The sequence below is a fragment of the Nerophis lumbriciformis genome, linkage group LG02 (genome assembly GCF_033978685.3).
Source record: "Nerophis lumbriciformis linkage group LG02, RoL_Nlum_v2.1, whole genome shotgun sequence".
NCBI lineage: Eukaryota > Metazoa > Chordata > Actinopteri > Syngnathiformes > Syngnathidae > Nerophis > Nerophis lumbriciformis.
In genome coordinates, this window is record NC_084549.2 from 54,711,478 (window position 1) to 54,726,614 (window position 15,137).

At 41.3% G+C, this 15,137-nt stretch overlaps 1 protein-coding gene across 3 annotated transcripts in view; it reads left to right on the top strand.

Annotated features, from left to right (window-relative positions):
* Positions 1-343: 343 nt before the first annotated feature.
* Positions 344-15,137, top strand: part of nvl (nuclear VCP like) — a 64,483-nt gene continuing 49,689 nt past the window's right edge. The window contains exons 1-2 of one of the 3 annotated variants that reach the window (XM_061964730.2): positions 344-704; positions 13,519-13,615. In XM_061964730.2, coding sequence (XP_061820714.2) covers positions 13,544-13,615 — 72 coding nt within the window. In that variant the 5' untranslated portion in view covers positions 344-704; positions 13,519-13,543. The remainder of the gene's footprint in view (positions 705-13,518; positions 13,616-15,137) is intronic. The other 2 variants (XM_061964723.2, XM_061964736.2) reach the window with 2 other exon arrangements.

A 15,137-nucleotide genomic window follows, 5' to 3' on the forward strand; every position in this document is an offset into this window, starting at 1 on the left:
GACCACTCTACCTGTGTTCCAAATTTGGAATTAGTTACTCCAGTCTGGATCTTTTGGAAACGGGGACTGTCAAAATAACACTCATTAATGTCACACATAGTTTGTTTCCATCTTGTGAGGTGGTATGTACTATTAGAACATCCCACAACTGCGCAAATTGTCTTCGGCATATTGAAAAATATACACGTCGCGGAATAAACAATAATTCAGAAATATATCTAATACTATTCATGCTAAAGAGTAAAAACAAACCACGAACTGAGGATGTTTACTAAAAAAAAGTATGGAGTCGCTTGGCTTTGTTTATCCCTCACGAACTTTGACCTCGATAAAATGGACATGCGCAGAAGCCAACTTCGAACTGGATCGTCAAAGTATAGCTGATGCGTATTTTCAAGGAAACTCATTTGTTTAGGAGAAGCCTTTGGAATCGGTTTCATCCATTTGAATATTAAGAAACTGGTAGAAAAAGTAAAAACTCACGTAGATAGACGTCACTTTATTGTTGTCTGAATAATGTTGTCTTACATTCGTTTCTCGCCCGGAGTTGTAACGACCCATTACACTTAGTTGCATTAATAGAAATGAACAGAAGGAGGCAGCAGCACATCACAGTTGCCTGAATACCCACGAAGAAGAAACAAGGAAGTAGACGAAGCATCACGTTGGTAAAAGAAATATCTTCAGCACTAGGATTTCGGAAGGTAAGAAAATACATCATTTATAGTAATAATAATAATGTTTTATGACAAAATACATAGTTGTCTGTGTGGTTTGAGTCGGACTTATTTTAACATTTCTCCATGTTCGGGCACGTGTGTTTTTAAAATGTTCATTTTAAAGTTAGAATATCAAGGCCATGTTATCACACGCAGTGGGGCTTACTGTTATTTGTTGTACATAAATACTTTGTGGAAATCTTAGTTTCTAAGAGTCTTAAAGTGTGTGTTATTTTCTGCAAATAAACATACACGTTTGTTTAAACTAGAGAAGGCAATTTGTGTAAGATTGATTGAAGCTTTTATAAGTAGATTGCACAGTACAGTCCATATTCCGTACAATTGACCACTAAATGGTAACACTCCAATAAGTTTATCAACTTGTTTAAGTCGGGGTCTACGTAAATCAATTCATGGTACAAATATATACTATCGGCATAATACAGTCATCACACAAGTTAATCATCAGCTCAGAAAGCATAAGAACAAGTATATACATTTAGTATTAATTAGAATTAATTAGATTAATTACAATCCGGGGAGGTGGGATGTGGAGGGGGGACTGGACACTGGCCGAGTTAGTGGGCGGCCGAGAGTGGACCCCAGCAGACGATGGCGTGGAACACCGCAGAGGCCACCACAGTGTATATGTTTCTTTTACTTTTTATTCATAGCTGTATGTAGAAGTGGCTGGTTGCATCAGCTCTGCTCTTATATTATCGGCCGATAAATGCTTTAAAATGTAAGATCGGAAATGATCCATATAGGTTGTTTTTTTTATCGGTATCATTTTTTTTAATTTTTTTTAATTTAAATTAAATCAACATAAAAAATACAAGATACACTTACAATTAATGCACCAACCCAAAAACCTCCCTCCCCCATTTACACTTATTCACACTCATTCACACAAAAAGGTTGTTTCTTTCTGTTATTAATATTCTGGTTCCTACATTATATATCAATATATATCAATACAGTCTGCAATGGATATAGTCCGTTAGCACACATGATTGTGCGTGCTGCTGGTCCACTAATAGTACTAACTTTTAACAATTAATTTTACTCATTTTCATTAATTACTAGTTTCTATGTAACTGTTTTTATATTGTTTTACTTTATTTTTTATAAGGCTGCAGCTAACGATTATTTTTCTATCGATTAATCTATAGATTATTTTTTGATTAATCGGTTAATCTATAGATTATTTTTTCCAATAATCTATAGATTATTTTTCCTTTTACCGATTTTTTTTAAAATTTAAAATGAAGATGAAAAAATAAATGTAGGCCAGTTTTTTCAAAAGGCATGGCTTTTATTTACAAAAAAAAAAAGTATGGGTACTCAGTCAACATTGACAACAACATGACAAAATATTCTGTAATAATGTAAACATTTGAAACTTTTAACATATAACAAAATTAAAAGTAGCTTATTTGCTTTTCAATGTGCAAATATAAAAGTAAACATCCAGTGCAAATCGTAATATTCTGCAATAGTATAAGCATTTCAAAAGTAAAAGTAGTGCTTATTTTGCTTTAAAATGTGCAAAAATAAAGATAAACATCCAATACAAAAAAGTGCGTATTTCCTTGAATTGTATATAGTATTCGCATGCCTCAAATTACTGCCGGGTTAAACTCGTTTCGCAAAATAATTAGTGCATGTTTAGCATTACCGCCGGCTCAGGATTATCGCCGGGTCAAACTCGTTTCGCAAAATAATTAGCATATGCCTAGAACTTCCGCCGGGTCAAACTCGTCATGTCACGAGTCATCATTTTCAAAATAGAGGAGGCTGATTTCAATCATTTGAAATCGCATAAAGGGAAGAAGATTAAAAGCTATTCAGTAGGAGTTAAGGTCCAAGTTATTGAATATGCTAAAAAGAACAGTAAGCAGCTATGTTTTATTAATATACCGTAGCTGCGTGTGTCAAATATGAGTCCTTAAATGACTCCCGCTTCCTGCTGGTAGAGGGCGCTAGTGATCCTTCTTGCGACTACCGGTACTGCAGAAGACCGGTGCTGCAGAAGAAGACAACAAGCAACAAGAGTGAGCAGTGATTGTTTGCTTGCACTTTTAACATGGAGGATTACATATCTAAAATAAAACAGTTTTCTAAACTGGACTTTCAATCAAAACAGGAGGTAATACTTAAAGGAATATCTCCATCGAGACAGAGAGACTTTTAAAACTGAAGAAAGATAAGGACGACCTCTATAAACAAGTTATCAATGCTTTTGATCAGAATACTAATTTATAAGTAAAGGTAAGACCATAATAACGTTTTTTTTTAATTAAATGTGCTTTTCATGATGGTATCCTTACATCACTCAAATTTATAAGCGCAGGCCTAAATTTACCCCACGCTTTTTGGTAAGCGCAGGAGTGAGAAGAGGTTTTAAATTAATTAGCGCCCCGGAGGCTATTCAAGGAAATAAGGTATGCGACGCGTCGACGCACAAAAACGGCGTCGACGTATTTACGTAATCGATAACGTCGACTACGTCGACGCCTCGTTTCAGCCTTACTTTTTTATTCAAGAATTTTTTTTAAATTTATTTATCTTATTTAATTTAATAATAAAAAAGACCTTATCTTCACCATACCTGGTTGTCCAAATTAGGCACAATAATGTGTTAATTCCACAACTGTATATATCGGTATTGGGTGATATCGGTATCGGTAATTAAGAGTTGGACAATATCGGATATCGGCAAAAAAGCCATTATCGGACATCCCTAGTCTTTAATGTCCTTTGTATTCTTTGTTTGATGCTTCCCTCTTACACACTTGTAAGAGGGATCTGTGCTATGGCTATGAGTTGTTTTTTCCCTTGGCCTCAGTTTGGACCCCCTCTCCAGGGGCCAAGGCTTAGACCGATTTTATTTTTTCTCAACACCCCCCCCCCCTCCCATTGTTTACCTGTATCTCACCAGTTGGCAGACCCGTCAGCGATCCTGTTCTGTCTCCCTGTAATGTTTGATCTTGAATGGGATTGTGCTGAACATTTTAATTTCCCTCGGGGATTAATAAAGTATTTCTGATTCTGATTTTAGAATAAGGCGACAACAAACTTTGTCTGATTGCATTGTGGTACCATATGATAAACCAGTATTGTTAGCAGGGTTTTGTGACAGTGTATGGGTTGATTTTCCCCAAAAACCAGACTTCGTCGCAGTAATGTATTTTTACATGTTTATCAGGTTTGGCAAACTTCACTCTTCAATTTGGTAAAACGCTTATATTCAGACCTAAATCATTGTTATCGCCGTCCCGTGTGAATTAGATAGATAGATAGTACTTTATTGATTAAAATGAAAGCATGTTTAACTGTGATCAGTGTACACACACTCTCTCACAGTTGTGCATAATATGGACTAGTAGATGAATCTATACACCCCTATCCAATATTCAATATAAATCAATTAGCATGTTTGGTGGTTGTGCAATTTTTAACAATAGGAATTATATGTGTTGCACACGGATGTATTTGAGTGACAGACCGAAGGCAATATTGAGTGTTTAAAGCTACAGACTGATGTCTGTGTAGTGTGTACTATATTAAAAAAAAACAACTCGGTGAGCAACGGTAATGCTGGATCGTCCAGTTTTTATAGTCAGTAGACGGAATGAACACATATAGCAAGGTGTGTTTTGATGCCACGCAAAACGCGGCACAGTGTAGTGACATCAGACAGCGGCGAGAGAGAGAGACATGTTAGTGGATTCTATATTGCTTCAAAGTAACTTAATGGATTATTATATTACTTAAATTTTTAGCTTTTTTGAGTGGATTAATATTGGCCTGTTGATTACTCGGTCACTAGGATAAAGCACAATAGTGGCGGTCCCTCAAAATGACTTTAGAGGGACTTTTGATGTGGAAATATTTTTGTTAAAAACTTTTGTGTGGTGTTTCTTCATAATTTGTGATTTTCAAGCTTATATTGACATGCGTAGCAGCGGCAGCTGAAGTGAATGTGACAGCGTGTCATAATTGTAACGATCAGCTAGATTGAAAAAACACACATTTGTCCAGCATTTTAACGGTCCTCCTGGACCAATCACGCCAATTACAAACCGGTAGCAAAAATTATCGTTACTCAATACACATCCCTAGTTGTAAGCTGCCTAAATAGTGTGGAGAGGCTCACAGCGAGACCTGTTGCTCGTTGAGAAGAGCAATATTTACTTTTATGTTAGACTAAGACCTTAAAAAGTCGTTACATTTGTTGCCGGTTGCTTTTTTGAAAAAGACAATCTGGATGGCTCTGAATACTTGTTAAATATATCAACAAAGTTGCTAAGTTGGCAACATCGATCTACTACGTCTACTTACTCTCTGGCAGACCAAGTGTGAATGAGGTGTGTTAAGAAGCATACGGTCATTACAATGCTATCTACTGTTAGGGGTTTGTAACGACAACCTACATTCACAGTCTGTGGTCCTCTGTGTTTTTAAAATTTTGATTTCTATTTATTGTTTTAATTGGTTTTACCCTTTAAAATTGTTTTTAATCATATTTATTTTTATATTGGTTTTATATTTATTTATTTTTTGTTTTTATTCAGTCATTGGTGGAGCTAAAGATAATATTTGAATATTGTTTTTAATATTGTTGTGCAGCACTTTGGAAACATTTCTGTTGTTTAAATGTGCTATGCACATGAAGTGGATTGGATTGGATCCACAGGCAGTCTCATTGTAATGTGTTTGAGGAAGGGTGAACAGTATGGGTTTCGGAAAAAATCGATTCACATCGCAATCTAAATTCTTACTTATTACGTTTCCGAATCAATCCAAAATGTCCAAAAATCGATTTTTATTAAAGCGTTTTTGAAACCATCGGTTTTGTTACAGAAGCACTGTTAAAGTTAGCGAGCTAGCTTTAGATCAGGGGTTGCCAACTCGTTGATTGCAATCGACTGTACTAGTCGATCGCAAAATTATTTTTAAAAACAATTATTAATATGTCATTAGTGACAACCTCACCCGCAGAGTGGTCAACAGATCCATCAATATGCATGCACTTTAACCCCTGAACTAGGGCTGGGCGATTATATGATGATGATTAATTTGAGTTTGATCATGGTGATCAGCTGTTAGTATTTTTTCCTTGATCCTACATGTCGAAATGTCTGTTAGAATATACCGCAGTAGTAAATGGGAGGGAAGCAACGACGGTACAATCCTGCACGCAACAATCCGCCTTTATTGACCGTGATCCTGCGTTTGTTTGTGAATGTGCGTGTGTTTGTGTACGTTTGCGTGTGTTTGTGTACGTTAGCGTGTGTTTGTGTCCATGTGTGTGTGTTTGTTTCCGTGTGTATGTGTACGACCATCTTGTTCCACCGTTGCGAAAGTCTGGCTCGTCACACCGTAATTAATGTTCAATCAGCGTTGTGCCTCTTCCCACTTACACAGCTGGAAGTGCAGCTCAGAAGAACAAAATAAAGAAATACAAGTAACACGAGGGTAGAAGTTGAAGCACAACATTGAGAAGGAGCAGTGACTTTCGTGACACAGTTAATTCTCACTATCTGCTGTAGCTCAACAGTAATCCTGCCCTGAATGAGGACTTGCAGGCAAGCACAGAATGTCTTTGTGACTTAACTACTATATTGGTCCCGACTGGGGGAATACCGTATTTTCCGCACTATAAGGCGCACCGGATTATTAGCCGCACCTTCAATGAATGGCATATTTCATAACTTTGTCCACCAATAAGCCGCCCCGGACTATAAGCCGCGCCTACGCTGCGCTAAAGGGAATGTCAAAAAAACAGTCAGATAGGTCAGTCAAACTTTAATAATATATTAAAAACCAGCGTTCTAACAACTCTGTTCACTCCCAAAATGTACGCAAATGTGCAATCACAAACATAGTAAAATTCAAAATAGTGCAGAGCAATAGCAACATAATGTTGCTCGAACGTTAATGTCACAACACACAAAATAAACATAGCGCTCACTTTCTGAAGTTATTCTTCATTCGTAAATCCTTCGTCTTCGGTGTCCGAAGTGAAAAGTTGGGCAAATTTACGATCCACTGGCAGATGTTGGCGTCGTCTGGCGCTGCCTCCTCGTCTTAGTGAAGGTGTGTTCGCCTTCTGTCCTCCATTGTTCCCACGCAGTTAGCAGTCTAGCTTCGAATGCCCTGTTGACACCAATATCTAGCGGCTGGAGGTCTTTTGTCAATCCACCCGGAATGACGGCGAGTATTGAATTAAGCGCGTAAGCGTGTCTCTCAATGTGCTGTTATGAGCTAGCAAATATAACAACTACACTACCCAGCATGCAACGATAGTTACGAGCATGCGCGGTAGCCCTGAGAAGCGTTGTATGCTGGGAGTTAGAATGTGGTTATGAGCACGCTGTAAGTAAACGTTGAGAACTCAGTTAACACGCCTCGTCTGCATTATTTATAATTAGACAGACAACACACTTAATAGGAGCCATTTTGGGGTCTTTACATAAACACACAAATGGAAATGAAACGTCACATATCCCAGCATGCACCGCGCGCTTCTTCGTCCTCCACTGTTCCCACGCAGTTAGCAGTCTAGCTTCGAATGCCCTGTTGACACCAATATCTAGCGGCTGGAGGTCTTTTGTCAATCCACCCGGAATGACGGCGAGTATTGAATTAAGCGCGTAAGCGTGTCTCTCAATGTGCTGTTATGAGCTAGCAAATATAACAACTACACTACCCAGCATGCAACGATAGTTACGAGCATGCGCGGTAGCCCTGAGAAGCGTTGTTGTATGCTGGGAGTTAGAATGTGGTTATGAGCACGCTGTAAGTAAACATTGAGAACTCAGTTAACACGCCTCGTCTGCATTATTTATAATTAGACAGACAACACACTTAATAGGAGCCATTTTGGGGTCTTTACATAAACACACAAATGGAAATGAAACGTCACATATCCCAGCATGCACCGCGCGCTTCTTCTACGGGGAAAAAAGATGGCGGCTGTTTACCGTAGTTGCGAGACCTAAACTTTATGAAAATGAATCTTAATATTTATCCATATATAAAGCGCACCGGGTTATAAGGCGCACTGTCAGCTTTTGAGAACATTTGTGGTTTTTAGGTGCGCCTTATAGTGCGGAAAATACGGTAAACATACCCATTAATTTAATATTTACATTTTTAATCACACTTTTTGTTTGTGTCTGCAAATATTCAACTCCTCTAATATAACATGTATTAAAAACTGCAGACAGACACTTTTTGTTCCAAAAAGTTTTAAGTTTGTGGATAAAAAAACATTTTGTTCCTGAAATAATTATTAAACTTGTTTTATGTGTTGGTACACTTTATTTTATGTTACCTCAAATTCAAACTGCACTTTAATGTACTTTCATTAAATATAAGTTACTGTATTTGAGTTTAAAAAAACTCCACAATCTAGGTCACTCGTGAGAAGCACTGATGTATACAAGTAATTAAAGAATACAAATAATAATTTACCATTTGAAATTGTTTAGTAAATGTTCACTTAAAATAAACATCTTATAGTATTCACTACCGTACACTAATTATACTGCAGAATCTCAGGACACAGCGCCACACTTATTGATATTATTTTTACTAATGATTTTGATCACAATACCACAAGTGGCCTGCTAATAGCCGACATCACTGATCATCTGCCAGTTTTCATAATCTACGACCGAACCTACAAGAAGAGGAACATAGATGACAAAAAGACTCTTCGAAGAATATGTACAGAACAAAGTATGACAGCTCTCATAAATGATCTGAGAAGACAGAGTTGGGACTATGTTAACAGTGCAAATTATGTAGATGATGCATATGGTAATTTTTAATACCTTCGAGATGCTTTGTGACAAACACTGTCCATTGAAACAACTTAGTAAGAAGCAAAAGAAAAATAATCAACCATGGATGACAAAAGGACTGAAAATGCTTGCAAAAAGAAGAATACATTATATAGAACATTTATAACACAAAGATCTACAGAAGCAGAAAACAAGTACAAAATGTAAAAGAACAAGATAACTGGCATACTACAAACATGTAGAAAATAATAATACAGTCAATTATTGGACCAGAACAAAAACAATATGAATAGCATTATTAAAAATGGTGCTAAAAAGGACTATCCTAAATACTTCTTAGATGGAAATGTAAAAAAATGACAATATGAACGAAGTAGTTGAAAGCTTCAATAAGTACTTTGTGAACATTGGACCAAATCTGGAGGAAAATAGTCCAGATCCTGAGTCAGTTGAGGACTTGAATTACACCATAGATCAGTGGTTCTTAACCTTGTTGGAGGTACCGAACCCCACCAGTTCCATATGCACATTCATCGAACCCTTCTTTAGTGAAAAATATATATATATATTTTTTCAAATTCAAGACAAAGTTATATGTTTTTTTACTGGTGCACAAAATGAACCGTGCATGAACATCACCTTGTTCAAAGAACACAACCAACACAGTGCATGAACTCACAACAAATTACACACCTGCATATCAGATGGAAAATTAGAGGGAACATTTTTTTTATATGCACGATGAGTCGGGTGTGTCTTGACCTCCGCGGCGGAGGCTCCGCCGAACCTCTAGGGTTCGATCGAACCCAGGTTAAGAACCACTGCCATATATATAAACCCCAGCTCTATGTTCCTAGAAGGAGTGACAAGAGGAAATAATCAATATTGTAAAAAAAAAAGGTAATTCCAAGACCTCAACTGATTGCAACGAAATTGATATGAAAACGATTGTAGCTGAGATAGGCTCCAGCGCCCCCCGCAACCCCAAAAGGGAATAAGCGGTAGAAAATGGATGGATGGATGGATGGACGATAAATGTTATTGAAGAGATTTCAGAACATTTAACATATATCAGCAACCTATCATTTAAAACAGGCAAATTGTCAAATAAAATGAAAATAGCAAAAGTCGTACCGATTTATAAGACTGGAGACAAACACCAGTTTACAAACTACAGACCTGTTTCTCTACTGCCACAACTTTCTAAAATTATTAAAAACTGTTTAAGAACAGATTGGACAAATTCATAAATAAAAATGAAACAGACAACCAATACCGATACAGAGCCAGCATTTCAACATCAATGGCATTAATTGAAATAACGGAAGAAATAACCATTGCAATAGATAGCAAAAAAGTGTGCTGCTGCAGTGTTTTATGGATTTTACAAAAGCATTTGACACAATCTATCAATATATAGAAGAAGTGTCGCAAAAGTCGCGTTTAAGTAGACAGCCTATCGCGGGTTTCTTCCTGATTAGGTACAGACAGACAACTTAAAATACACTTACGCAAATCTGAATACACACTTTCGGATTGATATACAAACACACAAATTATTACACTCCTCTCTGAGCTGCCACCTTAACGTGGTAGAGGAGTTTGCGTGTCCCAATGATCCTAGGAGCTATGTTGTCCGGGGGCTTTATGCCCCCTGGTAGGGTCTCCCAAGACAAACTAGTCCTAGGTGAGGGATCAGACAAAGAGCAGCTCGAAGACCTCCATGAAATATAAAAACCAAGGACCCAGATTTCCCTCGCCCGGACGCGGGTCACCGGGCCCCCCCTCTGGAGGCACGATGGCGAGCGCCTGGTGGCCGGGCCTGTCCCCATGGGGCCCGGCCGGGCACAGCCCGAAGAGGCAACGTGGGTCCCCCTCCAATGGGCTCACCACCCATAGCAGGGGTCATAGAGGTCGGGTGCGATGTGAGCTGGGCGGAGCCGAAGGCAGGGCACTTGGCAGTCCGATCCTCGGCTACAGAAGCTAGCTCTTGGGACGTGGAACGTCACCTCGCTTGGGGGGAAGGAGCCTGAGCTAGTGCGCGAGGTGGAGAAGTTCTGGCTAGATATAGTCGGACTCACTTCGACGCACAGCAAGGGCTCTGGAACCAGTTCTCTCGAGAGGGGCTGGACTCTCTTCCACTCTGGCGTTGCCGGCAGTGAGAGGCGCCAAACCGCAGCTCAGAGTACCCACCCTTTTTGGATTCACTCGAGGGAGTACTTGAGAGTGCTCCCCCGGGTGATTCCCTCGTTCTACTGGGGGACTTCAATGCTCATGTTGGCAACGACAGTGAAACCTGGAGAGGCGTGATTGGGAAGAATGGCCGCCCGGATCTGAACACGAGCGGTGTTTTGTTATTGGACTTTTGTGCCCGTCACAGATTGTCCATAACGAACACCATGTTCAAACATAAGGGTGTCCATATGTGCACTTGGCACCAGGACACCCTTAGCCGCAGTTCCATGATCGACTTTGTAGTTGTGTCATTGGATTTGCGGCCTCATGTTTTGGACACTCGGGTGAAGAGAGGGGCGGAGCTTTCTACCGATCACCACCTGGTGGTGAGTTGGCTGCGATGGTGGGGGAGGATGCCGGACAGAACTGGCAGGCCCAAACGCATTGTGAGGGTTTGCTGGGAACGTCTGGCAGAGTCTCCTGTCAGAGAGAGTTTCAATTCCCACCTCCGGAAGAACTTTGAACATGTCACGAGGGAGGTGCTGGACATTGAGTCCAAATGGACCATGTTTCGCGCCTCTATTGTCGAGGCGGCTGATTGGAGCTGTGGCCGCAAGGTAGTTGGTGCTTGTCGTGGCGGTAATCCTAGAACCCGTTGGTGGACACCGGCGGTGAGGGATGCCGTCAAGCTGAAGAAGGAGTCCTATTGGGTTCTTTTGGCTCATAGGACTCCTGAGGCAGCGGACAGGTACCGACAGGCCAAGCGGTGTGCGGCTTCAGCGGTCGCAGAGGCAAAAACTCGGACATGGGAGGAGTTCGGGGAAGCCATGGAAAACGACTTCCGGACGGCTTCGAAGCAATTCTGGACCACCATCCGCCGCCTCAGGAAGGGGAAGCAGTGCACTATCAACACCGTGTATGGCGGGGATGGTGTTCTGCTGACCTCGACTGCGGATGTTGTGGATCGGTGGAGGGAATACTTCGAAGACCTCCTCAATCCCACCAACACGTCTTCCTATGAAGAAGCAGTGCCTGGGGAGTCTGTGGTGGGCTCTCCTATTTCTGGGGCTGAGGTTGCTGAGGTAGTTAAAAAGCTCCTCGGTGGCAAGGCCCCGGGGGTGGATGAGACCCGCCCGGAGTTCCTTAAGGCTCTGGATGCTGTGGGGCTGTCTTGGTTGACAAGACTCTGCAGCATCGCGTGGACATCGGGGGGGGGGTACCTCTGGATTGGCAGACCGGGGTGGTGGTTCCTCTCTTTAAGAAGAGGAACCGGAGGGTGTGTTCTAACTATCGTGGGATCACACTCCTCAGCCTTCCCGGTTAGGTCTATTCAGGTGTACTGGAGAGGAGGCTACGCCGGATAGTCGAACCTCTGATTCAGGAGGAACAGTGTGATTTTCGTCCTGGTCGTGGAACTGTGGACCAGCTCTATACTCTCGGCAGGGTCCTTGAGGGTGCATGGGAGTTTGCCCAACCAGTCTACATGTGTTTTGTGGACTTGGAGAAGGCATTCGACCGTGTCCCCCGGGAAGTCCTGTGGAGAGTGCTCAGAGAGTATGGGGTATCGGACTGTCTGATTGTGGCAGTCCGCTCCCTGTATGCTCAGTGCCAGAGCTTGGTCCGCATTGCCGGCAGTAAGTCGGACACGTTTCCAGTGAGGGTTGGACTCCGCCAAGGCTGCCCTTTGTCACCGATTCTGTTCATAACTTTTATGGACAGAATTTCTAGGCGCAGTCAAGGCGTTGAGGGGATCTGGTTTGGCGGCTGCAGGATTAGGTCTCTGCTTTTTGCAGATGATGTGGTCCTGATGGCTTCATCTGGCCAGGATCTTCAGCTCTCACTGGATCGGTTCGCAGAGTGTGAAGCGACTGGGATGTGAATCAGCACCTCCAAGTCCGAGTCCATGGTTCTCGCCCGGAAAAGGGTGGAGTGCCATCCCCGGGTTGGGGAGGAGATCTTGCCCCAAGTGGAGGAGTTCAAGTACCTCGGAGTCTTGTTCACGAGTGAGGGAAGAGTGGATCGTGAGATCGACAGGCGGATCGGTGCGGCGTCTTCAGTAATGCGGACGCTGTATCGATCCGTTGTGGTGAAGAAGGAGCTGAGCCGGAAGGCAAAGCTCTCAATTTACCGGTCGATCTACGTTCCCATCCTCACCTATGGTCATGAGCTTTGGGTTATGACCGAAAGGACAAGATCACGGGTACAAGCGGCCGAAATGAGTTTCCTCCGCCGGGTGGCGGGGCTCTCCCTTAGAGATAGGGTGAGAAGCTCTGCCATCCGGGGGGAGCTCAAAGTAAAGCCGCTGCTCCTCCACATCGAGAGGAGCAGATGAGGTGGTTCGGGCATCTGGTCAGGATGCCACCCGAACGCCTCCCTAGGGAGGTGTTTAGGACACGTCCGACCGGTAGGAGGCCGCGGGGAAGACCCAGGACACGTTGGGAAGACTATGTCTCCCAGCTGGCCTGGGAACGCCTCGGGGTCCCACAGGAAGAGCTGGACGAAGTGGCTGGGGAGAGGGAAGTCTGGGCTTCCCTGCTTAGGCTGCTGCCCCCGCGACCCGACCTCGGATAAGCGGAAGAAGATGGATGGATGGATGGATGGAAATTAGTACACGCGCACGCGAATTGGATTACACTCGCAAAAATTGAGATACACATTTGAAAAATAATTTGCTACAATAATACTTCCATAGTTATGTTTCTATTTTGTGTGTGTATGCAGCGGGCATGCTTTTAGCAGCTGAAGTGAGACAAATAATTTCGCTGAAAAAACGCATTCTTCATCTGTGTCAAATTTCTTTCTCATTGTAGTGTCCTGTAAGACTGCTGTAATTTGATGAACAAAGCAGACATGAAGAACCGAGGTGGTGGCATGCTGGACGGTCGGCTCAAACACAGATTGGAACAGGTAGATCTGTTGCTTCTCATTGGCTGACTTTCTCACCTAAAGGGGAACTGCACTTTTTTGGAATTTTGCCTGTTGTTCAGGTTGCATTTCACAATTTATCTTTGCTTCTACAGCCATTGTTGTTGTTTTGTTTTTGTTGTACGCGCTGTTTACGAGTACGCATGTTTTTCCCCGTCTTTACCAAAATATAACTATAGATGTCAAAATTGTGTGTGTGCTGAACGCCTTATTTATGATTGCTGCCTTTGGTAAAAACGGGACTCTTAGGTTTTGCTCACATTTGTTTTCTTTTATTTAGACTTGCCGAGTTGGTGTTTTTCGAAACACTTAAAGCAAAAATATGTTTTAAGAAATACAAATAATATCTAGATAATACTTCATTGGGAAATACTAAATGTTAAAAGTAAAAGTATATCAAACAAACCTTTAAAAAAGTGATCATTGCAAACTCTTGCATTCTTCGACTCCGCTGCCTTGGACATGCTACTTTTTTCGTCGTCACTTTGTAAAATCTTGCACTCTTCCGCCCTTCTTGATTACCTTTCGAGGATAACTGAGAAAACGTTTATCCTTGTCGTGATTTGAACGGTTCATACAGCCAAAAACCACAGAAGCATAGGGTGTTTTTATTTGAGAAAGACTAAATGGCACCTAGTACCCATTGAGAACAGACGCTGGCTTAACCACCACGCGTATACAATGAGCTGGAAGTTAGCCAGATGTGACGTCGTTTAAAACCAAGCAGTTCCGCCCATAAAATTCAATAAGTAACTACCCAAAAACCACCAAAACTCAATTTACATTTTGGAACTTGAATAATAAACAAGTATTACTTATATTGTTATTATAAGCGCCAAAGCTGACAAACTACAGCAGCACCGTGATCACTAGCTTATTTGGCTATGTTGACATCGGTTGGTGAGCTGCTTCCCCGCCTCTGTGCTCGTGAAAGTTTATTGTAGATCATAAATCACGCATCTCACCTCAATAGTAAAAGAATGAGGATAAAATCCGATAAGTTGGTACACTTTGACAGCCAATTTAGACCGCGAAATGGCAAGAAAAGACATGAGAAGACGGTTAGTTCCCCCCTCCCCTTTTCCTTGTGAGGATTATGAGTCATTTTTCATCCAAACGGGAATATACCAAATTCTATCAGTCTGCATTCTAGTGACAGAGACACTTTACAGTAAGTGATGTTTTATTATGTTCGTTGGCTCTCATAAAGTCTGCAGAGAGTTAAGTAATCAGTGATGTTGAAGAAAAATACTAACGTTGTGATGCGTTTTTCAAATTAATGTACCGTGTATGCTTAAAATGAGCAAAATGCGTAAATATTACATGTTGTTATCAATGTGTCTGTTACTAAATCACATAAATACCGTACTTACAGCATGTATATAAAACCTTAACGGAGGTGTTTGGATGTTTTTTAAAGGCGGAATAAAGCCACTCTCATAGGCTCCATTTTAAGCGGACTTTTGATTGCATTTATTTACTTGTTGGAATGCATAAAAAAAGA